At 33.4% G+C, this 26,243-nt stretch overlaps 1 protein-coding gene and 1 long non-coding RNA gene across 4 annotated transcripts; one reads left to right on the top strand and one right to left on the bottom strand.

Moving 5' to 3' along the window:
- The first annotated feature begins 492 nt into the window (after positions 1 to 492).
- LOC122001282 lies at positions 493 to 25,117 on the top strand. 3 transcript variants are annotated; one of them, XR_006117305.1, is made up of 4 exons: positions 495 to 666; positions 786 to 845; positions 10,467 to 10,972; positions 11,050 to 11,140. It is a non-coding gene; the product is annotated as an uncharacterized LOC122001282 (long non-coding RNA). The 3 variants fall into 3 exon arrangements; XR_006117306.1 differs by lacking the exons at positions 10,467 to 10,972; positions 11,050 to 11,140 and adding an exon at positions 24,987 to 25,117 and having other exon boundaries at positions 493 to 666; XR_006117307.1 differs by lacking the exons at positions 10,467 to 10,972; positions 11,050 to 11,140 and adding an exon at positions 3,198 to 4,267 and having other exon boundaries at positions 493 to 666.
- On the bottom strand, positions 9,216 to 12,819 carry LOC122001281 (L-ascorbate oxidase-like). Its single transcript, XM_042555945.1, has 5 exons — positions 12,475 to 12,819; positions 12,170 to 12,262; positions 11,873 to 12,085; positions 10,510 to 10,695; positions 9,216 to 10,283 (listed from the first exon to the last, which is right to left on the bottom strand). The coding sequence occupies exons 1-5, from the start codon at positions 12,742 to 12,744 to the stop codon at positions 9,324 to 9,326; spliced, it is 1,722 nt and encodes a 573-aa protein (XP_042411879.1). The 5' UTR covers positions 12,745 to 12,819; the 3' UTR covers positions 9,216 to 9,323.
- Positions 25,118 to 26,243: the final 1,126 nt, after the last annotated feature.

Genomic DNA, 26,243 nt, shown 5'->3' with positions numbered 1-26,243 from the left:
TCAAATTTTGACCCAAGATTTCATATGACAAAATACCATTGTAATCCCGAGGATCCAAGATTTTATATGACAATATACCATTGTAATCCTCAGGGGACGGACGTATTCATGGTCAACTTAGCCAGATGATATTGGGGAAACATTACAGATTATTTTGTCTGATTAAAAATAGGAATAATTATATATATAGTTCCGTATTGTTATTTTTTTATATTTTTATAAGTATTGTTGATTTATTTGTTAATATCAACATTTATATTAATAATAAAATGGAAAAATTAAAACAATAAAGAAATCATAGAAACATTTTAATAAAACTTATAAACAAACAATACTTCATTCCAAAAGAAATATTGAAATTTTCTCAAAGTAAAATTTTCCGCGAAGAATGTCGAGATACCAAAATTTACATGTGCTACAGCGGAGATAAATCATATTTTATGATATGTGATAATCTCACCTGTACTACGCGTACTGCATTCAAGTCGCGGTACTACTCTCGAGTAATCTGTCCGCTGAGCCTCCGAAGCATTGCTTTCTTATTCAATTCCGCTCCTTCTGACGCTCTCCTCTCGCCATCTGCCCGCCTACCAGATGGCCGGGAAATTCGACCACCCCGACAAAGTGCCACATGGATGCTGCTGCGGCACCTCAACTTTTCCCGGGGTTAGTTTCTGGAGTTCTTCTAATGTACCCTTCTAGCAGCCTTACTTTTGGATTTTGTTTTCGTTCGATCCGTAAATGTTAAGTGAAGTTTCTCTACGCTTTCGTGTTTTGGGTCGAAGAACTAGGGCTGAGCTGTGTCTTCTCGATCCTCCATTCGTACGGGACGGAGAATTTTTGAGGTATGCATCTTCTTTCTTTTCTTGTTATTTTGAAGAATTGCTATTCAACAGGTTGTTGCTTACCGCTGATCGTCTTATATTTCTTTTGGCGTTTTAGTTCAAAGTCTTGTTGGATATTTGCATATTTTTTACGTCTTAAGTTGTATTGAGTTGGAGAGACTGGCTTTATTTCTTCTTCTTGCTTACAGTTTTTCTGTTTCTCTGATCTCTTTGTTTGGCTGAGATTTAAGATTAAATACACTCGCAACATCTTCCCCAAGAAAGGAAAAACAAAAGGAAAAACAAGGGAAATGAAATAGTTTAAGTGAAATTGGTATTTTTTTTCCCATTCTATTTCATTTATTATTATTATTTTTTACTTTAATGGAAAATGAAAGAAGAGAAATATTCTCACTTGTTCGTGTTTAAGGTTCTTTTCAGCCCAATTTGAGCATGCATAAGTAGGGGGAATGAAGGAAATTAAATTCCTTCCTCTTCTCTATTACTTTTGAACTGAACACTGACATCAATAATTTTATTTCTTCTTATTTTCATCTTAGTTTTTTTTGTCCCAGTAACAAGTGTTGTGAACGTTCTGATAGAACATGACTTTTCTCTTAATCTCATAAATTTTAGGAACGAAATAAGAACTCGAATAGAGAAAAGATAAGAACATATGAGCATAAATTTTTGTTTCATCGAGAACATGACATAAGAAAGTAAATACATAAATATAATGTTAAAGAACTTGATTGAAGAGCTATGTCTTTGTCCTTTAACATCATTTAGAAGATCCCGAGGAAGAAGAAACGGAAGCAAACAGAGTTTCTTATCAACGGGGAACAAGAAATTAGGTCAAGATGATACCCTAAACTCTTCGGGGCCTCTCCTTTATATAGGAATCTAATCCGTTATCAGCCCATAGATAATAATGGATTGGGCTAAAGGGTTCTATACATAAATTTATATCCAATAACCCGAAACCCAATAACCTTAAGTTAGATCACTTAATGAATTTCGGAATCGCAAGTCTCTTAAATCACATGTGAGCCCATCTTAAGGGATATTAAATCCAACAATTTCCTACTTGGGCTATATGTGATTATAGACACGAATGCAACTTTAGTTGATATCATACTTTATGGGTACAAGATACCCCTTAAACAATTTGGCCCATTAACTTCATTGGTATAAGACTAAAGAGGTTATAACCACTGTATATGATCGTAATAAGCCCCAACAGTAATCACAATACCAATGCCATTAATGACATAGATCAAGGCGTGGATGTGTAGAAATTACATGAAATGTGATCAATACATGCCAATTTTCAACTGGTCCTAAGAGACCCAAAATTATTTGATCATATTTGCAAATACTATATGCTAAACTGCAATAGCAAATTATGATTTAAACCTTATGATTCCTAAATGGAATCTATATCATATTTACAAATATCAAATGTTAAACATTAACAGTAAATCATGATATTGTATTTCAGAGTGTCCAACAAACAAATAAAATCCTATTAATGTTTTGAACTTTAAGTACGTATAATAATCAAAATAAAATATTTGTCTTTATTATCAAATATAGAGAAATAAATACAAACTTCCACTAGATGAGTTTTTCTTCTATAACGTTTCCTATATCCACAACATGCATATGAAACACCTAAGACATCAAACCTTTAGTGAGTGGATCGGCCAACATGGAATATGTGTTGATGTGCTCTACCATGATTTGACAACTTTGAACTCTTTCTTTAACCTCTAGAAACTTGATGACGATGTGCTTGGACTTCGAGAAACTGCGGTTGTTCTTGGTATAAAGTTCTGCGGCTTTATTATTACAGTAGATCTTCAGTGGTCAGTCAATGCCATCAACGATTTGTAATGCTGTGATTAAGTTCCGCAGCCAAATCCCATGATTGGATACTTCGTAGTATTCCATTAACTCTGCCTCCATAGTAGAAGTAGCTATTATCGTCTGCTTGACAGTCTTCCAAAATATAGTTCCTCTAGCCAACATGAAAACATAGCCTGAAGTGAACCTCCTGCTATCCAAGCATTCAGCAAAATCAGAGTCTGAATATCTAATCACCTCCAAGTGATCTGATCTCCGATACGTGAGCATATGTCCTTTAATTCTTTGCAAATACCGCATCACTCTCTTAACCGCTTTCCAGTGTGATGGTCTTGGGTTGCTAACATATCTGCCTAACATTTCCACTATAAATGCTATATCTGGTCAAGTACAAACTTATGCATACATGAGACTTCCCACTGCCGACGCATATGAGAATTGTTCCATCTCCTTTATTTTAAGTTCAAACACATTGCTGCATGCTGAACTTGTCACCTCTTGACACAGGTAGGTGTACAGTTCTGCATACTATACTGTTGCGCAAAGAGGGGGCAACACCTCTCAACCTCTAACGTGTGGAAGAAGAGAAAGAGAAAAAGAGATCACGCGGAGCAACAAGACAAAGATGCACAAAAGGAAAGCAAACACGAGAAAGGAGAAGAAGAAGAGAAAGAAGAAGAGTTACTGTGGTTCAGCGACGTGCCTACTCCACAAAAGTGGCCGAAGCTTTATTAGAATTCTCTCTACACAAAAGAATTACATTAAATAATTCTTGTGATTGTTGTTGTTATACAATAGGTTTACAATGATCTTTAAAAATAATACATAAACCTCAGACTCGGTAAAATTGTAACAGAATTTTATTATGAAAAATCGCAACAGAATTTTATTATGAAAACCCATAATAGAATTTTGTTATATAAAATCGTAACAGAATTTTATTACGAAAAATCTTAACAGATTTTTCTTTCATAGCATCCATCGCATTGGCATTCATCTAAATATGAGTCACTCGTCAACAATCTCCACCTTAACGAATATTCACCCCTTCAAAGAACAGAGTATCTGAATAAAGTCTCATTTGGATTTCTGGGCCTGGGCTCCCTTCCTCTAACATCTAGAGATATGGATTAAGTTCAAGCAAAACTTCTCTGTGGTTATTGGCTTTGTCAGCATGTCTATAACATTGTCTGCAGTGTGAACCTTCTCAAGTTGAATTTCCCTGAAAGCAATCAACTCTCTGATCTTGTGAAACCTCACATCAATGTGTTTGGTTTTCGCATGATACACCTGATTCTTCGTCCAATAGATAACACTCTGACTATCGCATAACAACTTGACTCCATATTGCTGAACACCCAATTCTCTGACCAACTTGTAAGCCATAAAGCTTCCTTCGCTGCTTCAACTACTGCCATGTACTCCGACTCCGTAGTAGACAATGCAACAATAGATTGTATCATAGATTTCCAACAAATAGGTTCTCCTGCCACAGTGAACATGTATCTTGTAGTAGACCTCCTGTTATCTAAATCTCTTGCATAGTCCGCATCTACGTACCCAGCAACTGAAGCATCTTCCGGTTGTCTACTGAACATAATGCCATAATCAGTTGTATTTTTCAAGTATCTGAAAATCCACTTCACTGCATCCCAATGTGGTCGACTAGGATTTGAGAGAAACTTGCTTACCATACTAACTGCTTGCGCCAAATTTGATCTCGTGCTCACCATGACATACATCAGACAACCAACTGCACTGACATAAGGAACCTTTGACATCTCTTGGATCTCGTCATCCGTTTTTAGACATTGTGTACTGGATAACTTGAAGTGATGCGCTAGGGATGAATTATTATAAAACATTTTGTCAAATGAATGATTTTAATAGGAGGTGATCTAAATGAGCATGCCCAAGTGAAAAATGAGAAATATGAGAGGGTACATGAGGTTATGGGTTTGGAACAAGAAATGAAGAAGGGAAAACTATATTAGATTTTGTGATAGCATATGACCTTATGTTAGCTAATACGTTTTTTAAGAAAAAAGAAGAACACTTAGTCATGTTCAAAAGTGGAAATAATAAATCGTAAATTGACTTTCTTATGGTTAAAAAAAGATAAAAAGATTTGTAAAGATTGTAAGGTCATCCCGGAGAAAACTTAACTACCCAATAGATTAGTAGTGTTGGATATGCGTCTCAAGTATTAGTATCAATAGAAAGAAAATATATACGACTCATACAATTAAGTGGAAGTTAAAGGATGTGAAGTAAAATATATTTAAGGAGAAGGTAAGAGTACCAACATTAGGTGAAATATATGGTGACTCTAATACAATATGGGATAAGATGATATCAAAGTTGAAAATAGTAGCTAAAAGTGTACTCGATGAGTCAAAGAGATATGCACTACTAAGTAAGGAATCTTGGTGGTGGAATGAGAAAATACAAGAGAAAGTTAAGGAAAAACGAACCACTTATAAGGAATTATATATTTGTAAGAATGAGGAAAACTTAAAAAAATATACAATAGCCAAGAAAGAGGCTAAGAAACTAGTGAATGAAGTAAAGAATGAAACTTTTGAATGATTATATCAAAAATTGGATACAAAAGAACGGGAAAGAGACATTTATAGATTAGTTAAGATCTTATGTAAATAAATGTATTAAAGATGAATATAATAAGGTACTAGTAAACGATGGAGAAATAAAAGGGCGGTGGATATTTGTATCAACTTTTTAATGAGGGTTGAATTAAATTAGGTAATTTAAGTAGGTCAAATAAGTATAGAAATTTAAATTTTTATCATAGAATTTCAACTTCAAAAGTAGAACAAACTTTAAATGAGATGCAGAATGGAAAAGCCGTTGAACCATATGATATTCCGATAGATATATGGAAGTGTCTAAGGAAACAAGGTATTGAATGTCTTATAAATTAATTAACATAATATTAAAAATGGAAAAAATATATGATCAATGGAGGGTAAGTACTCTAGTTCCCTTATATAAAAACAAGGAAGATGTATAAAATTGTGCAAACTATAAGGGTATTAGACTAATTAGTCATACCATGAAACTTTGGAAAAAAAATAATAGAAAAAAGATTAAGGAAGGTGACCACGGTGATCGAAAATAAATTTGGGTTCATGCCTGGAAGGTTGACAATAGAAGCTATACATCTTCTTAGACAACTAATTGAAAAATATCATAGCAAAAACAAGATCTACACATGGTATTTGTTAGGATCGTCGTACTCGGCTAGAGAGGGGGGGTGTGAATAGCCGCCCCAAATTCTTCGTTTTTCTTCCTACGATTAGGGTTAGCGCAGCGGAAATGAAACCGTAGAAACGAAAAGGAAGAAGACAAACCTCAAACTCGTCGATGTAACGAGGTTCGGAGATGAAACTCCTACTCCTCGGCGTGTCCGTAAGGTGGACGAAGCCTATCAATCCGTCGGTGGATGAGTCCCCGGAAAACCGGCTAATAAGAACACTCCTTCTGGGTGGAGAAACCTCGCCACAGAAACTTCTTGCAACAGCAAGAAAGGTGTACAAAAATACAGCACAAAACATAAGACAATATGAATGTACAAAACAAAGCTTGCCTACTGTTCTTGTCGACTGGAACCCGAAGCAGCAACTTCAGGAAACAGTCGAGGAAAGCTCACCGAAGCTTCAAGAAGGAGCTCACACGAAGTTCAGTAAGCTAAGAGCTCAGCAAAGCTTGATCACGGTCAGGAGTAGGAAGAAGAAGAGCAGCCCTTGAACTCCTTTTATAACTCACTTAACCCGCACCGCACTGCGAAGAGAAGAAGACTAGCCGTGGCGCTGACCGATCGAAAGAACCGATCCAGACCGATCGTCGGTCGATCCCACCTCTGAAGAGAGGTGGTCGCGTCTCGATCGATCGTGGAGACCGATCGACTCCTGATCGGTCTCGATCGATGACTAGAACCCTTCATTTGTTATCGATCGGTTATCGACCGATCGATATAAAGGTATCGGGTCACCGATCGATCCGAGCCCAAACCCTAAATGGTCCCGAACGAGCTACCGAGCCCTCTCTTGACCTAGTCAGGAGAACGAGCTACCGAGCCCTCTCCGACTTTGTCCGGTCCAGAGATCGAGCCCTCTCCGACTTTCCGTGCCAAGTCTCCATCTTGGTCTTCTCGTGCCAAGTCTCCATACTTGGACTTTTCCGCGCCAAGCTCCATGATTTCACCAGATGTCCGTCAACCTTGACCCATCTGGATTTCCAGCTTCACTCACGGGACTTAACTACCGGCTTCACTGACTTTCCCTTCAGGACTTTCCTTGCCTTCACTCACAACCGCCTAGCTTCACTCACTAGGACTTTCTCCAATGGCTTCACTCACCGGGACTTTCACTTTCACCTAGCTTCACTCACTAGGATTTTCACCGGCTTCACTCATCGATTTCCCCTTGCCTCACACGGGACTGGGACTTCACTCAGGGACTTTCCGCTCGCTTCACTCACCAGACTTTCCCACTGCCTGGCTTCCTGTCAAGTATTCGGTCAACCTTGACCTACTTGACTCTTCTTCATCCAACCTGATCAGACCCTGATTAGTATCTCTCCGCATGGACAACTGCACCTGCATTGTCCATGTCTACATGTCTTTCTGTATTGTCAAACATCGAAACCATGACCAAGGTTTACGCTTGGTCAACTAGGTTAACCTTGACCTATTGGAAATTGCACCAACAGTATTCATTGACTTAGAAAAAACTTATGATAGTCTCATAAATTATATGAAGAATTTTAGAAAAAAGAGGTATTAGCGTAATATATATTAAACTAATTAAGGATATGTACGAGGATGTAATGACTAGAGTAAAGACTTCAGGTAGAGTAACTGAAGCATTTTTAATAAAAATAGGATTTCATCAAGGATCAGCTCTAAATCCCTATTTTTTTACACTAATTATGGACAAATTCACTGTACACATTCAAGACATAGTACTGTGGTGCATGTTGTTTGCAGATGATATTATTTTGATAGATGAAATATGTGAATGAGTAAATGCTAAACTAGAATCTTGACAGGAAACACTAGAAGAGAAAGACTTTAGGCTTAGTAGAATAGAGACAGAATATATGGAATTTAAGTTTAGTAATATTAGACGTAATGAAACAATTGTTAAGATAGGAGATGACGAGTTATCCGAAATCGAGAGGTTTAAATATTTAGAATCATTTTTGCAAAACGATGGAGAGATTGAAAGAGATGTCTTACATAGAATACAAGCATGATGATTAAAATGGAGATGAGCGTTAGGTGTTTTATTTGACTGTAAAGTACCTTTAAAACTTAAAGGAAAGTTCTACAAAATCACAGTTAGACTGCTATATTGTTTAAAGCTGAATGTTGAACTGACTTGAGCACATGACCAGATGATGCGAGTTGCAAAGATGAGAATATTAAGATGAATGTGTGAACATATGAGAATGAACAGAATAAGAAATGAGAGCATTAGAAAGAAAGTCGGAGTTGTATCTATTGAGGGAAAACTCCGAGAGACACGTTTAAGATGGTACAAACATGTACTTAGACGATCAATAAATGCTCCAGTTAGGCGATGTGAAACTATGACAAACACACATATCAAATGAGGAAGAGGAAGACCAAAAAAGACTTGGTTAGCAACAATAAAACATGATAAAATTTATTTAAGTATAGATGATGATATAGTAGGAGATAGATCTCGATAGCATAAAATGATCCATATAGCCGACCCCGCTTAATGGGATAAAACTTGGTTGTTGTTGTTGTTGTTGAACTATAGAAGAAACAAGAATACTGGGTGGTAGATCATAGATGACATGCATAACCTTCTCTATAGGTACATTTCCTAGTAGGTGACAACTTTATGCATCTCTAACAACCTTTGCTACTTCACATGGATGATCAAATAGATTCCTTGGGTTTACATGAAGTTAGCCAAGAATTAAAGACAAATCAATCAGCTAAACAAATTTTGACTTTCTTGATATTGATCACTTAAAAAAAAGTTGCTCTTACATTCTTTGTTTTTGTGCGGATCAAATCCAGATAGATTCAATGGAAGCTATGTTTGTTAGTGTTATAACATCACCCAATTGGTACCTTTGGAACTAAAGGTATTTGATCTGCAACAAAGAAACAGAAATCTTTTGGATTACATTCATATATTTCATATTCATTAGTCTTATGATCTTCTGATCATTTTCAATCTATTTCAGTTGATTCAAACAAACAATTAATTTTATTGGAAAGTTACATCCCTATGTTGGTAGGCTAGACCAATATAAGAGGTACTTCTACTGCAAAATGGATTCATATAAAGCAATCATACCTATAGGACTAAATATCCAATTGATGGAGACCTACCTGATTGATGTAATCAGTTTATTATATTTTCTCTTAAAATTTAAACTCTGCCTTATCATCTGATTACATTATTAATTCAAGGTTAGTGAGTTATCAAAACCATATTCCATACAAGTTCATAATCTGACAGCTTTGGTCCCAATCATTTCCTAGTTGCTCTTCTTAAAAAGTGACATACTAATAAGAAACAACTTGATTGATCAGCCTCATAGACGAATGACTGGATCAGGGTGCATTAATTAAGGGAGATGGTTGTTGATTAACATCTTTCCAGTCAGCCCACAAGTTATAGCATCTCTTGGAATTTTCCCGACATATTCAATACCTTCTGCAAATATTACACCCATGCCCATATGCAGATGTGGTTCTATATGGCAGTGAAATGCCCAAACTCCAGGATTGTCTGTCACAAACCTTAATGCTGTCCAACCATAAGGGAAAATCACTACTGTGTTTCTGAGCGGAGGATTCTTGAGGTTAAACGTGGAAACATCCTTCTCTTGGAATCTTCCATCCCCATACCCTAGCACCCAGAAATCATGCCCGTGCAAATGCCATGGATGTATTTCACTCACGTTCTCTGCTATGGCATTTGCATTTTGAAGGATTACGTCAACTGTGCTGTTAAGTTGGAAGACATATGCATTGGTACTCTGCGTTGTATTTGGATTCTTGGCCGGTTTCATCACATCATAATCTGAGGAGAAGTTCTCTGGTGGTGGTTGAGGATCAAATGCATGCTTTATTTGAAATTTCATGGCTCCTAAATAAGGGGTGGTAGGAAGTGCTAAAGAGACGTTGTTGATAGCCCACTTAGTATAACCATCCAATTTGTTTTGTGTGTTGAGCAAAGCAATTCTCTTATTATGCTTTTGAGGGGGCCTTGGTGTGCCTTCCTTGGCGAGAATCTTGTACGTGAATGATTTGCTATGGGCATAGTCATTCCATACCGGTGTGACTGGGGGACTAGATTCTGGTAATTTTGACGGGGAATTAGGAAGGTAGTTTATGATAGCTAAAGCAGGTTGTGTATTGGGTTTTCTTCCCCTAACTCCGACAGAAAGCCAGTAATTTGATGATGGGTTCTGGTCTGTAGTGATGAGTACTGAGTAGCTTTCACCCGAATATATGTCCATATCATCCACACTGAATGGTTCCACATAATTGCCATCTGCTTCCACCACTGTCATCTTGTGATTCTGAAAACAAGAAAAATGCCAACTGTGACATGGAATATGACAGATGAGTTTGAATCACAATAATTTCCTACACATTTTTGATTACTATATCCAATTATGTCCTTTATGAAGTGGTGTTTCTACTAATCAGCTGCTTTTTCTTGCTAATCGGTGGCTTCGCCATGAAATTTCAAATGAACAAAGAGATGGAAATTAATCACCCAGATGATTCTAGATAGTTACTTACTCCAATGGCCAGGTTTAGTGAAGCCAGTGAGGTAGTGCTTGCAATTCGCAGCCTGTATGTCTTGTTTGGAAGAACTTGGAGCACAACAGGTTCACAGTCTTTTGTTAACTTGCATGTGCTGGATCCTTGGATAAGATGTGCGGCCAGGGAACAGTTGTACTGCCCTCTGCCATTGATCAATAGACTCTGCACCCAAACAAGAAGCCAAAATTAGGGATGGACACAAGTCACATGATTTTGTGCTGGAAACTTTTATAGTTTACTTTAAAACTTTTTTTTCTCCTTCTTGTAGCTAGCTCAGGCCACAAATACAGGAACTACTCTGATTTATTTATTTATTTTTATAGGACAGTTCGTTCTCTTTCTTCCAAGTTATTCATCCCATGTGACCTTTTCTTGATGCCTATTTCTTGGTTGCATCTATCTTTGACATCTTGTCTTCAGATTACCGGAGCAATTACCGGTGCGTAAGCTTAAGAATATATTTAAGTGGCCACATGCATTTGTTCATTAAACTATTGCCAATCTTATTGTTGGTAGATTCCATATCTGGACAGCTGGAGAAGCTCTAGCTAGCTGCTTTCATATATACATATATATATATATGTTTTAACATATATAGAGTACCTTCTTGTGATAAAACGGATAGCTTCTTCTTTTCTTTAAGAAAGAACTAGTCAGAACAGTATTGCAAATTACTGTTTTTTTTTCTTGTTGTGTTCTTTTTCTGAGCACTGTTAACGAGGCTACAACATGACAACGTGCCAGCCATGGAAACCTGTTATTGTAACCTGATTTTAAAGGGAGCGTGAAGTTGTCACGACTCACTAGGTAGAATGGTGGACCAGTAACCTACTTGTTCAAATTACCCTTTTTATTTTATCTAATTAATACTAACGTCCACTTCGGTACACTGGATGCATGAAATTTATCAAAATGGATATTCTCTACTAAAGTCATTTCCTCCCTTCCTTGAGACTTGTGGCCTAGTGGATGATCACTTCTCCATGTCTGGTTAAAGTAGGAGCTAACTCTTTAGTAGGAAGAGTTTGGTCACAGTGCTGTTCGTTCTATGTGATTTTTAAGTTCTTACAATTGAAGAAAATTAGTAAAGGAGACAGAAACTCGTGGTTAGCCTCCTCAATCTTTTTTACCCTTTTCTAAGCATTAGTTCTTTTTCATGTACTATATATATATATATATATTAAAACGGTTACTTAATAAATTCAGTATCTTACTACATAATTTCAAACCTAATATAATTTTTTTATTTATAGCACAACTATTTCTTTTCCCTCTGTCCTTAGAAACCTATGGTGCTGTCCTAATGTTGAAACAAAAGAAACTTGAGCTCATCACTTACTTGGGGTTCTCCAATCCATTTCATGGGTCTGGAAGAGAGTCCAACCATCTGATCATAAATGCTCTTATGATACCAATCACTGAGAAGTAGATTGAACTCTCCATTATAGTGGAATGGCTCCTCTTCACCATCAGCCACATCAACTATGAGAGAACCATACAGCCCTGCAGCTCTCTGCATCCCATAATGTCCATGGTAGAAATATGTGCCAGCCTGCGTCCAAGTCCGGAAAGGAAAAAAAGTGCATCAATAGTTGCATTTGTCATTCCACTTTCTCTAATAGAAAAAAAGTATAACCTTGTCGACTTCGAATGTGTAGTTAAAAGTCTCCTCAGGATTGATTGCGCATTGTGAGATGGAGGCAGTGCCATCAGCCCAAGGTGTTCCTTGCTGTTATGAACACAAAGAAAACGAGGAATGAAATTTCTCGAGGTGTAGTGGAAAATTAGTTTGTAGCCTTGTCCATGTCAAAGTGGCCGGTTTCTTCTTTCTGTATAACAACTCCCTAGTGGACCTTTTAACGTAAGCGTGTTATTTAGCTTTAGACTCTTTAGTGGTGAGTTTGAGTTGGGGATGCTGCTGGTTAAGTAAGCATGGACTACCTGTCTGATACCGTGCCAGTGGATGACAACTCCTTCGGTGTCGAGAGTATTCTTGAGCTTGAGATGGATCGTGTCGCCGGCCTTGGCGCGGATGGTCGGCCCTGGGAACTGGCCGTTGATTGCCATCACGAGTTTCTCTTCGCAGTCCGGCGATGCGTATACATAACCCACCTCCCATTCGAATTGCCAGACCTTGGCTTGGCAGGCGGTGTGCGAAAGAAGTGAAACGATGCAAGCGATGAACAAGAGGGAGGTCTTCGCCATATGCATTTGTGGTTGGGAGGGAAATCAAAAAAGTGTGAAGAAGAGAAGAAGAAAAGTCTGGTTTGAAGTGAGCAGGACAGGCCCTTTTTTTATAGGGGAGGAAAAGGAAAAAGGTAAGGGAGCGCACTATAGTATCACCAGAATATTGTGAGATTTGGTCGTGGGTAAATTTTTTTGTGGGCAAAATCAAAAGGTTGATTTTATTCATTTATTTTTTTACTCCCAGGATGATAGTGCAATAGAATCTTGTCTGAGTTTCCAGATATCTAGGAATTGGGTCTCAACTTTAACAATTTAATAGACAAGTTTTTCTTAATGAACAGTTTACTTAAATACTGTATTGATGGGTTGTTCATTGTTAATATTTTTTGATTATCTTAATAGTTGATAAAAAAAATTTTATGAGATTAAATTAATTATTTTTAAAATTAGTCGATATAAATTGGATATATAATGTCGATAAAAAAAGTAGATGACTTATTTTTATTATTGTCAAAAGGAGGGTTTGAAAAACAAAAAAAACTAAAAGGCCCTTGCATTTTATTTCTTATTCAAAAATATCTTGTTCCACATTGTTATAATGGTTTTTTTCACTGAACCATCCATGTACACAAATTTGTAAAATACCCATTTAATGTAGGGAAGTTTTAAAATGATCAAATTATGTATCTATTTTTGATTTTACCCTTATCAACTAGTGTTATGGAGCAGTTGAATTGATTTGATTATGTATCAGTCGAATGAGTTTTGAAATCAGTCGAATTGATTTGTTTTTTAATTTTAATTTGGTTTTTAAAATTAAAATTAATTTTAGATTAAATTAGTTGATAGATTAAACGATCTCGGATTGATATGAAACTAGTTTTTATGTGTTCATCTATCTCTCTTGATTATATCCCTATTCTCAAATGTTAATTTGACATTTGGTACATCAGTCAATTTTACCTAAAATTGACTGATGAACCAATGACCTCAGATTGATATAAAATAGATTCTTATATGTTCGTCTACCTCTCCTGATTATATCCACGCTCTCAAACTTTAATTTGACCAAATATATTGAGAATAATAATTTTTTGAACACGAATATATATATTTGAAAAATTTAATTCGTGTTCATAAAATTATTGTTCTCAATATATTAGGTCAAGTTGAAGTTTGAGGGCATGGATATAATCAGGAGAACTAGCCGAATATGTAGGATCTATCATGTCAATTCGAGGTCGTTTGATCTATTAGCCGCTTTTGAACACAAATTAAATTTTTTTAATTATTTTTTTATTTAAAAAAATTATTGCTCTCAATATATTTGGTTAAATTGATATTTGAGGGTATGAATATAATTATGATAACTAGTCAAACACATAAAATCTAATTTCATGTTAATTTGAGGTCATTTTGTCCATTAGCCGATTTTGCTTCATGTTAATCCGAGGTCATTTGATCAATCAGTCGATTTTGGGTAAAATCAACTAATAGATCAATGACCTCGGATTGACATTAAACTAGATTCTATGTGGTCGACTAGTTCTTTTGATTATATTCATGTCCTCAAATATCAATTTAATCCAATATATTGAGAGCAATAATTTTTAAAATAAAAAATATTTTAAAAAAATTAATTTGTGTTCAAAATTGGTTGATGAACCAAATGACCTCAGATTGACATGAAACACGTTCTTATATATTCGTTTAACTCTCTTGATTATATCTATGTCCTCAAATTTCAATTTGACTGAGAGCAATAATTTTTTGAACACGAATATATTTGAAAAATTCAATTCATGTTAAAAAAATATTGTTCTCAATATATTGAGTCAAATTAAAATTTGAGGGCATGAATATAATAAAGAGAGGTAGACGAACATATAAGAACGTGTTTCATGTCAATCTGAGGTCATTTGATCCATCAGCTGATTTTGTCTAAAATCGGTTAATGTACCAAACGTTAAATTGACATTTGAAGACATGAATATAATCAAGAGAGATAGATGAATAAATAAGAATTAGTTTTATATCAATCTGAGGTCATTTGGTCTATTAACCAATTTAATCTAAAAATAATTTTAATTTTAACTATTGATTTCAAAACTCATTCGACTGATTTAATTAAAAATTCGACGTTTCGATAAAGAACCAAATCGATTCGACTACTCCATAACACAGTCGACCGATAAGAGTAAAATCAGAAATAGATATGTGATTTGATTATATTTTGAAACTTCTCTACTTAAAGTAAAATGGATATTTTATAAACTTATATACATGGTTGAGTAAATATTGTTATAATACTTTTGGCCCAACTCTAAATCCTAAGATTAGTCTAATAACATTAGTTAAAATTGTTGCAAGTTGATTAAAATTATTTTAACTTGAACAAAATTATTTTGATATTATTGTAATATTTTTGGTCAAATATATTATAAATTGTTACACATGTAATAGTTTGTATCAAAATTGCGATAACATATCTATAATCCTAAATCTTAGAAGTACTTTAATGTTAGTTAAAATTGTTCTAACATTAGTTAAAATTGTTCTAACATTAGTTAAAATTATTTTATGTTAGTTAAAATCATTCATGTTGGTTAATATTATTCAATACTATATTCTAATAATTTTGACTAATTTAGAAGTATTTTAATTAATATTAAAATGATTTTGATTAATTTTAAAATATTTTGTATTCAAGATTTAGGGTTTAAAGTTACGGATCATTGTGACAATTTTGACCAAAATTGCTACTTACATATGTACATATAATGCAAGGTGAGCACATTAGCCTTGAATTTAAAAGCTAAAGGATTTTTTTAATTTTTAAAACTATTTTAGGTGTAAATAGTAGTTTTTAACTCAAATCGTTACATGTCCTTCTATTAGAGAAAAAGGTAAAATCGTCACCTTAACAACCCTTCTAAAATGACTCCATATTTTTTGGAAGGGGATATTTTTTGGAAGGGGATAAATCATAAAGGTATTTATCCTAGTGCAGTGGTCATTGGGAGATTAGACACCAAATGAAATATTTTATATTTACTGGAAATTGATTTCAAAATTTATTGTGAGAACATAGAATAACTTTAAGAAGTTTTAGGGAATATAAAAGAGAATAGAATGACTTTATGAAGTTTTAGTGAACATAATAGGGTGTTCATTTTTAAAATTTGGTTGGTTTAGATCTATATTATAATTTTGGTCAAATTTATTATATGATCTTCTAAGAGCATTTACATCAACTTCTCTAAATATGAATTTTTTCTTAATTTTTATATTTTATATAAAAAATCATTACATCTATTCTATCTATTTTTTAAATTTAGATTTAATGAATAGTACTTATCTAAATTTAGAGAATGAAATTTATTCTATAAATATTAAAATATTATTTAATTTGAGAGAGAAAAATAAAAAAGGAATGAATTGGATAATGAAAAATAGATATTCTATATGGAGAGAGAGAAAAAATAAAAAAAATGGAAGAGAGAAGAAAATAAAAAAAATAAAGATAATGAGAATTTTAGGGTAGTTGATGTTGTATGTAGTAAAAAATGAATTTTAATAAAATGGACAATTTATCCTAAATTTTAAAAATATTATATGGAAATTGAGAGCATTCATATCAACTTTCTTAAACACAAAATTTTACCTTAAATTTTATATTTTATATAAAAAATCTTTATATCAGCTACCCTATCTATTTTCTAAATTTATATTTTATGAATAGTATTTTGCTAAATTTAGGGAATAAAATTTATTCTTTAAATATTAAAATATTATTTAATTTGCGAGAGAAAAAAAGAATAAATTGGTAATAAAAAGTAGATATTACACATATAGAGTAAAAAAAATAATAAAAAAATGGAAGAGAGAAGAAAATAATTAAAAAATAAAAATAATGAAAATTTTAGGATAGATGTAGTGTGTAGTAAAAAATGATTGTTTATATTTAATGAGATGGATGATTTATTTTAAATTTTAAAAATATTATAGAGAAATTGATATGAATATTAGAACACTTTAAAAAAAAATAACAACCTAGAAATTAAGACTTTAGAAGTTTTAGAGAACACATGAAAAAGATTGTTTAAAATAACATTAATGGTTCCAAAGAATACACAAAGGGTTTCTTTTTTAAATATATATTTTTTTAATCGTTTAGACCTATATGATACTTTTAGAATTACTTAAAAGACTCTAAAGAATATAATAAAAAGATCTTCCTTTTTTAACCAATAAAAAAAATGGTCAACATTAAAAATGAAGGTATAGAATAAAAAAAAAGTTTTGAGAAGTACAGTAGATTACTTATTTGTAAAATTTGTAAGTTCATGTAATCAAAATTGTTAGATAATCTTAAAGAACGAACTCGAATAAAAATAATAAAATACAGTGAGTTTTAGGAGGGTCTAAATTATTATTTATTTTGACATTTCTATATATTCCGATTTATCTATTTTTTTTTGAACGACTATACAACCTTATATGGTTTAACAATGAAAATTATTATATGGAAAAGTATAAAACTCTAAAGATACAGATATTTTAATTTTTCTCTATTTTTAATAAATGTAATGATTGAGTGAAAAAATCTTAGAAAATAAGTTTAGTGATAGACATATAAATTAATGATCTATCATTTTTATTTTTATGGATCCTATCATTTTATATATCTATTTCTGAGATTTTTTAGAAAATTTCTCTGTATATTATTTTATTTTAGCAAATTAAATTTTGAAAATTTTCACAGACTATTTGTTTTTATAATAGGTAAATTAACAAACAATTTTTTATTTTAAGGTATCTTGCTTTATGTGATTGAAATTCATCATGAAACATGTTTTGGAAAAAATAAAATGATATCCAAAAGTAAATAATAATAATAATAATAATAATAATAATAAGTTTTTAGAATAATTTTTCTAAACTAATAAACTTTTTGAGTAGGATGAGACTAAAAAGAACCTATTAAATTAGATTTGGATTGAATTTAATTATAATTCATTAATAACTTAAACGTTTTTAAAATTCGAAACTTTAGCATATATAAAATTAAGAAAGCACAAGAAATTTGTTAGTATTGCCATAAATTGAACCAGAGGTATCTAATTACCAATATGATATTATGTCAAAAGAAAAAAAAATATTTTTTGAATAATTTTTTCAAAAGGATAAGGATAATGAATTAAGAGTGGGGTCATCCACAATTTACCTCTTGCGTATTGACTTAGGGAGGGATTAGCGAAGATACTGGAGGCGAGCGAATCGTCTTTTACCACATGCCACAAGAGTGGGAAATTGTAACCTAGGCCTAGTGGAGTAGGATGCCTTCTTAATTTTTTATACACAGAATGATCAAGTTTCTTTTTCTTAATGAGCGACTGACTTGAGAATGTTAGACTGATAAACTATTCTACTGTGAGCACTTTTTAATTTATCTCGATGATCAATATAAAACTTTCATTTTGATTGACATAACTAGTATATCAAGTGTAACTTGAAAAAAAATGATCTTCCATCTTTAGAGTTACTTGAGCCATTTTGATTAAGTGGTATTAAAGTAGATCCATCATTGAGTCTTAAGCTCTAAGACATTTTTGTAGATGGATTACCCATGTTTGATGTTATCTTGTTGGTATCTTTTTTCAAAGATATTGTTTTTTGCTTTTGTATTTTTCTATTTTTAGTCTTATTTTTATTAGTTTTGTTTCTCTTTCTAATTAGTTAAAAAAATACACTTTTTAGATTTTTTAAACTTTTTTATTAACATTTTTTTATAATTTTTTATTTATGATGGCTCCAAATTTAAACATAAAATAGAAAAATCTAAGATTAACTATTAGTGTTTTTTTTGGTCAAAATTTATCAATGAACTTAACAAGTTCAACATTTTTTAAAAAATATTAGTTTTATTTTATTTTTTCTCTTATAATTAATTATTAAAAAAATATTTTTTAAAGATTTTTTTATTAAGATTCTAAAATTAAAAATAAAAAAGGGATAAATTCAAAAGATCACTAACAATGTAATCATTATGATAATTAATGATTTTATCGTTAAGAGTATGTAATATTAATTTGACATAAATATAAATATGAAAATTTTAAATCATCACGAAAGTGCTCGAAGAAATATTAAGTTTTTATTTTTTTATCAGTAAATTTATTTGATCAAAATAAGATTCATCAAATTGAATTATAATGATGCATATAATTAATATATAGTGATGATATTATTAAAATATCTTTAATAATGATTAAAAAATATATATTTTGACTTATTAACTCTAATCATTTAATATTGTCCTTTTTTTATTTACTTTAATTCTATTCAATAAAGGAAAAAGTTATTTTGAAAATAAAAAATATGTATTTTCATAAAACTAAATAATGTAAATCTACCTAGTAATCTGGATCATGTATACATGTAATTAATAAATAGAGATGATATTATTAAAATATTTTTAATAATGACTTACAAGGTATATTTTGATAGATCAAATTCTAATTATTTAGTATTATTATAAATAAAAATGTATGGCATGATTTGAAAATTCTTAAAATAAAATTTAGTGCAGACTCATTTTGGAAAAAAAAAAAACAAAACACTTAATGCACCCTTTGGAATTTCATACTCATTGGAATGGGATACTCATTGAAAAAAACAAAACTCTTAATGCACCCTTTGAAATTTTGCGAGTTTCATTGGGAATGACGCGAAACGAACTGTTGGAGATGTGGATTTATTTTAGTGAAAAAAAAAACAAAATCAGTGCTTTTCAAGTTTTTAACTTTTTTTTTATCGTACCTCTTTATGATTAACAATATTAATTTATTTAAATGTCATGAAAAGTAACAAACTAATTATATTAATGATTAAATAAAAAGATAAATTAAATGTTTATTTTTTTAAAAAAAAAGTTCAATATTTTGTTAATATGTTTTAAATAATTTTTATTTTGTTATTAAAATAGAGAGATTATATTTTAGCAACGGATCCTGCCAAAAACAGTGAAAATGACAAATTAGGAATGTGATGCGACTTTGAAGTTGATATGGTAAAGATTCTACATAGTCCTGTGATATAAAAATATTCGTACTGTACCGAGAAGGGGTTCCTGATATTAATCTTTCAATATTCAAATTAGTCTCCGATGATCTTAAAAAATGAATAACTGTAGCTAAATGATGTAGAAGACGAAGTTCTTATAAATGGAATCCTCTTTTATAGTATCAATATGGTGCTCGTGCACGTCTCTCAAGGCATAAGTACATCTTTCTAAGTGTCCTAGGAGGGGACATGTCAATGCATTCTTATGACACAACAGTTTGAAAACTTCTAAAGTATGTTGTATCTGCGGAACATATCCTGCTTTCAACGGCACAAACTCCCACAAGAATATGATAATATATTTAGCGGGATCATGCGCGGCTGACTGACATTCACTCAGCCGGGCTTCTTTTGCTTGATAGTGTCCATAGGCCTGTTGGCTCGTCCCTTTCCCTGCTTCCTAACTGTCCTCAGTTATCTCGGTCTGATTGGGCGTGGTGCTAGGTTGACGAGACCAGGTACTACTTATCTTTCTTTGTAGTCGGAGGGTAATTTTATTCGACTGGGCAAAGCCCGGTTTGCTTCTCTCTAGTTAATACCATCCGCTCGACAACATCTGATCTGTTCACCTGATCCATTTGATTGTATCCGATCCGCTCAGCTTTTCTACGTTAACTGGTCCTTTTTATTTTGACCCATCTTTAGTGAGACTCCTCATCTTTATCGGATAGCAATAAAACAAAAATACAAATATCAAATAAATTAACCCTGGTCAAAAAAATTTACTCAAGGTGGTAAAAGGTGAATACGTTTGCTCCCAGCGCCCCTACCAACTCGTCCCAGGGCTAACACGGAGGAGGTAAATCACGGGCGGCTACTAGCCTTTGGAATAGAGACTAATACATAAGAAAGATATTTACTTCAATTTTATCAAAATTTAAACCCTAAATTTTATGATGACAATATTTTATACATTAGCCTTTAAACGGGTCCCGAAGAGACTTACAAAACTTTACTCAAGGAATAAGATCTACACGATGACTAGTTCCAAAATTATTGTCTGAAAAAGGCGACAATGTTCACGTGTTTCACTGAGCAAAAAGCCAAAAACTATATAAATAATGATGCAAAATAAAAAAGAACTATGAAACTAAAAAAATCTAGATTTTTTTACATTATTTAAATCCCATTGTTTATAACGTGCAAATATTTAAATTAAATAACAAATCTTATGTAGATTAATATAATTCTTATAATTTTAAATTAAATCAAAACCACATTAAATCTTCTTCTTTGTTTTTTTTCTAATAAAAAAGAAAAGAAAAAAAAAATAATGTTAGAAATTCACTTAATCTCAAAACCATTCATATCTTGACAAAGTCACTGCAATTGCTCACATGTTTCACGTCCTTGCTCACAAAATGACCTTGCAATCAAACACCCCTCTGAAAACCAGCACGATGCAAATAAATATTTTTGGCGTGGAATTGATCTTTCGCGACAAATGCAAAAGTAGGATAGTGAGTTGTTGATGCATTACGATCGTTCATTCTCACCGAGCTTATCCGACACTTCTCGTGTCAATTATGCTCGTTGGCCAAGAGACAAGATCTCAAAGTGTCCGTCGTGTCGTCTCTTTGGGCCTCTTCTTATTCCAAATATCGAGTTTGTCTCCTACTCTATTGATCATCAACACAACCTCGATCTCTGGTAAGTTTACCGGAGTAAACTCTCGACAAAGGATAGGATAATTATGTATTGTAAGTATATTTGGCTACATGATTGTTTAAAGTTGATCCACCATAAATAATCTTTTGCTTTACTATGAGCACATGCTCTCTTCGCTTGCATGCTATAAATTTAATAATCAAATAACTATGTAAATACTAATTTCCCAATTGGATTAAGGTTAAGCTCAGTCCAGCTCATCTTAATTTTGATAGACAAGTTTAACAAATCAACTTTGATTGACTTGTTTTAAGTTGTATTATATGACTGAAAACTAAACATAACATCAATCGTATTCATTTTTTTGGCCCCTCACAATAATATCTTTGAAAGTTCTTGGTCTGCCCCCAGGGCGTAGCGCAGACGGTGGGCGTATGATATCTTTGATGTAATGGCCAGGGGTCGATTCTCAGGAACTGACGACCTGAGGTTTACCCCGCCATGCGCCTATGGCCTGTGTACCTGTATGAACCTCCCTCCATATCCGTGGGGCCGGCACTAGGGGACCGCTAAAATAGCGGATCTACTTTTTTTTTTTTTTTGAAAGTTCTTGGTCTAATGCATCAAGATGCTCAATTTTTTCATTCATACTATGGCCTAAGCAAGAATGAACCAGGAATTCATTCTTAAAATGGAAAAAAAAACTAATCGAAATTTACACTAATCATTTAATTTAATTTAATTTTATTCTTATAAATTATTTTAGATTTAAAAAGTTTAAACCCTATTAATATTGGAATTTTATTTTACTTATAACTATGCTCATCTCTGTTGTTTAAAAATATAATTATTATACCTTATGTATCTACATCGAATCAAGAAAAAAATTCAAGTTTTAGAGAATGAAAGTTGATCGAATTGAATGATTAGGTTGCCATTAGATTCCCACAATTTGTTGAGATTAATTATTGTAGGAAAAGGAATATTCTTATGTTCTTTTTTTTTTTTTCCGATTGTTTGATTTTAAAATATGAAGAGTATGGAGAAAATGTTTTGCATGGTTCTAAAAGAAATCATTGTGCATCGTTCTTTAGAAAGTGCGACAAAATATTGATGTGCCATATAATATATTTAAGTGTTGAAATATTCAGTTGAATATTTATTGGACATGTTTTTATTTGGCTTCATAATTGTTTACGGTTTATCCACCGCATGTGGTCATCAATGAGTTCGCTAGAAAAGAGGTGAATAGTGATTCACAATTTTAATAGTATTTATCGTTTATCATGCTCGTCTAAAAAAAACATAAATGCAGTTGAAAACACAAATCAAATACACAGCGTAACAAACATAAGAGATAAATTATTTTTTCGTTGTTCGGAACCTTTAGTTCTTACGCCATGATCTATCTTACTATTTTAGCGATAGCACATTATCTTTGTCTTGGTTGGATACTTCCCGGAGGGGAAGAAATCTTTTATAATTTTCTATTCCTTACAAGCAACACAAATAAAAAAATAAAAATAAAAATGTAAACAATAATTTACACAAATGAATCCCAAATTGTAGTTGCTTTAGATTGCCTATTAAAAGTCTGAAAATACAGCAACACTCTCCTTAAAATCCTTTAAGAATTGGCTCAAAATCCACTATGACCCCTTCTTTTATAGTTTTCAGGTCGTGATTGATTTCTATCAATAGTCAATTGATAGTATCCATCAATTGATTGTTCCATTGAATTTAAACATTGCATTTGCAAAACAACTCTTTCTAACTCAGCTTTGACGACAACAATCAATTGATTGCTATCCAAATAGTTGAGTCACATAGTCGATTTCAGAACGCTTTGTTCACTACAATACTGAAATAGTCGAATGTTTCTCTCTATCAATTGATTAATTGTCATTAGTCAAGTTGATTAGTCGAGTTTCAAATAGCGGAAACTTCAAAGCAAAAAGCAACCGAGCACAACCACAACACTAATAAGTCGATTTTACTTGATTCACCACCTCGCCGAGGTGACTATGTCCAAGGCTGACCTAAAGTTCCACCATCTCTATTGAGTTTCTCCTTCTTGAGCCAAATCCGAAGGCGGAGAGATTTTCTACAGCAGTGTTATAACATAAAACAAAAAGAGATGAAGCAAGAATAAGTTACAATGATTTCTTAAGGGATGTTGGCTTCTTCTTCAAATGCCTATACCAAGGATGGAGGTTAAGCTCAAAAACCTCTCACCAAGGAGTTAGCACGAAAACTTTGGCTTGAGATGAGAGTTCTACCTTGAAACAGAATCCTTTTTTCCTTTTATATGAGTGCTTGAATCTAATTGAACTACAAGGTTCATTTCAGGTACTAGTGTAGGATCGAACTCGATGCTAGGGGGTGAATAATGTTACGAATTTTATAAACTAATAATTAAAGAAATAATAGACAAATAGAGTAATAACACAAAAAAAATAAATATTAATCCAATAGTTTATCAATTTAAATCAGAAACACAAATTGAGCACAATTACAACAAAGCAGAAAATAGACATACACAACAATAATAAAAAAAATATGATTCTTTTTTTCTAATTTTTCATAAATGGAGAAACCTTACAAAAAAAAAAAAAGAATATAAAAATTAAGTACAATTTATAAAATGAGGCAACCCAATAGAAATAAAAATATACTCTAGATGTTGTTGTCAAAGTTAAGCGCAGAGTTGTTAGTACCCCAATGTAGTTTTGATGTGATCAACCAAGTCAGGTTAGGTCCTATTGATTTTTAACCACTGTGTTTAAGTGTGTAGGAACTTAGGAGTATAAAAAGTCGAGCAAAAGATGTAGCTAGCGAGAAGAACGGCACGGGAGAGAGCCAACGGACTCGGTGTGTCTGAGGAATGAGAAGGAGGCGCGCAGCGTTTTCGAAGCCAGAGCGAAAACTTGCTCGAGAAAGCTGGAAGTTGGGTTCAGGCGAACCCTATTCCGGACGACTAAAATCACCCAAGCGATCGGAGCCAGAGTAGAAGAACTGGAGTGGAAAACCCAAATCGAAAAGTCAACTGACAAGTTGGCTTGGTCCAAGCGACTGGACTGAGTCCATGTGTCAGACGGTACGAGCGCTTAGAACCCCTTCGGGCGCCCAGAACAGAAGATTTAGTCATTTGTGACGTGGCATGTCCCACTGCATCGGGGATAAACTTTTATCTTATTTTAGGCACCTGGAACCCTTTCAGGCGTCCTGAGCAGGGCTATAAAAGTAGCCCAGCTCCCAGAAGCTAACAACAACAAGAAAAAGAGAGAAACAACACTTGTAATTGATTCAGTTTCAGTTTAGTTTTCTAGTAGTAAGATTTAACTGCTGTAAGAGGTTTCTCCGCCCAGAGGAGAATTTTAGTGAGCTCTACATCTTCTTTGGATTAACAACCTCCTCGGTTGTAACCAAGTAATTTCTTTATGTCTCGTCTTTTTTAGTCTTTTAATTATTTTTATACAAGTATTGATAATTATTAAGTTATAAAGTTCGAGAAAGGTTCTTTTTCCTTGCAGGTCTATTCACCCCCTCTAGCCAGCCGCCAAGGGTCGTACAAGTGGTATCAGAGCCAGAATGCCTCAGAAGAACAAATCGTCGACTGAAGCACCGAGACGATGACCTGACCGAGCATTTGCCCGTCGAAGTTTGAGGGAGAATTTGCGTTATGGAAAAAGCACATGGAGGTATTTTTTAAAACTAATTTTGAAATTCTTCTGATAATTAAATATTGTTTGGTAGCTCTCAAAGACTAATAAGGAAATGATAAGAAAGAATACCAATGGAGCAAGAAGGAGCAAGCAGACTTTATCCACCTACTCAGCGTACTTCCACCCTAGGAAGTAAATAAGATAAAAAATTATGAATAAGCAAAGGAACTTTGAGAGAAGTTCCTAGAACTACACGAAGGTGTATGATTGAAAAGAATTTAGATATCTCCACAATGGTATGATATTATCCACTTTGGGCCTAAGGCCTCATGATTTTGCTCTTGGGCTCTACCTAAGGCCTCATGACAATGGAGATATCTTTTTTCTTATAAACCCATGATCTTTCCCATGTGTTTTCAATGTGGGACTATATTTGTAACCTTACAATCCCAATAATCCCCCCTCAAATAAAGGACCAAAGGGTCGTCCTCCTCAAGCATCGAGTCACTCTTGATTTGCTCAGGACCTCCCCTCGAGCATCTGGTCACTTTGACCTGCTCAGGGCCTCCCTTACTTTGTTCAAGGTTTTCACCCACATGGTTCAATCTTGGATCATGGCTCTGGCTCGTGCTTCTTCCAGCGGTTAGTTTGGTGAAGAGCGACCTCGCTCTAATACCAATTGTAGGATCGAAAAGAATTTAGATATCTCCACAATGGTATGATATTATCCACTTTGGGTCTAAGCCCTCATGGTTTTCCTTTTGGGCTCTACCCAAAATGTCTCATGTCAATGGAGATATCATTTTTCTTATAAACCCATGATCTTTCTCATGTATTTTCAATGTGAGACTATGTTTGCAATCTTGTAACCCCAACAGAAGGGACTTCCGAAGCAAAGCTCGCGAGACGAGATTTGCTCCAGAATCAACTAACGAACCTCTAGAAGGAAGAAAGTGAAACAATCGCACATTTGCACTCAAGGATCAAAGAACTCATTACCGGACTCACGAATCTTGAAGAAAAGGCAATGAACCGAGATTTATTAAGGTATACTTTAAATTCATTCCCTAGGACACCTGAGTGGACCTTTATAGTCGACTCATTTTACATATCTAAAGACCTAGA

Source organism: Zingiber officinale, chromosome 7A (assembly GCF_018446385.1).
Source record: "Zingiber officinale cultivar Zhangliang chromosome 7A, Zo_v1.1, whole genome shotgun sequence".
Taxonomy (NCBI): Eukaryota; Viridiplantae; Streptophyta; class Magnoliopsida; order Zingiberales; family Zingiberaceae; genus Zingiber; species Zingiber officinale.
The sequence above is the reverse complement of the archived record's forward strand: the minus strand, read 5'-3'. Positions and strand labels throughout refer to the sequence as shown.

Excerpts from the sequence above, each read along its gene's own strand:
- LOC122001281 (XM_042555945.1), bottom strand. The coding sequence starts at position 12,744 with ATGCATATGGCGAAGACCTCCCTCTTGTTCATCGCTTGCATCGTTTCA. Across the intron at positions 12,263-12,474 it reads ACTGGCACGGTATCAGACAG|CAAGGAACACCTTGGGCTGA; the intron begins GTAGTCCATGCT and ends TGTTCATAACAG. Across the intron at positions 12,086-12,169 it reads ACACATTCGAAGTCGACAAG|GCTGGCACATATTTCTACCA; the intron begins GTTATACTTTTT and ends ACTTGGACGCAG.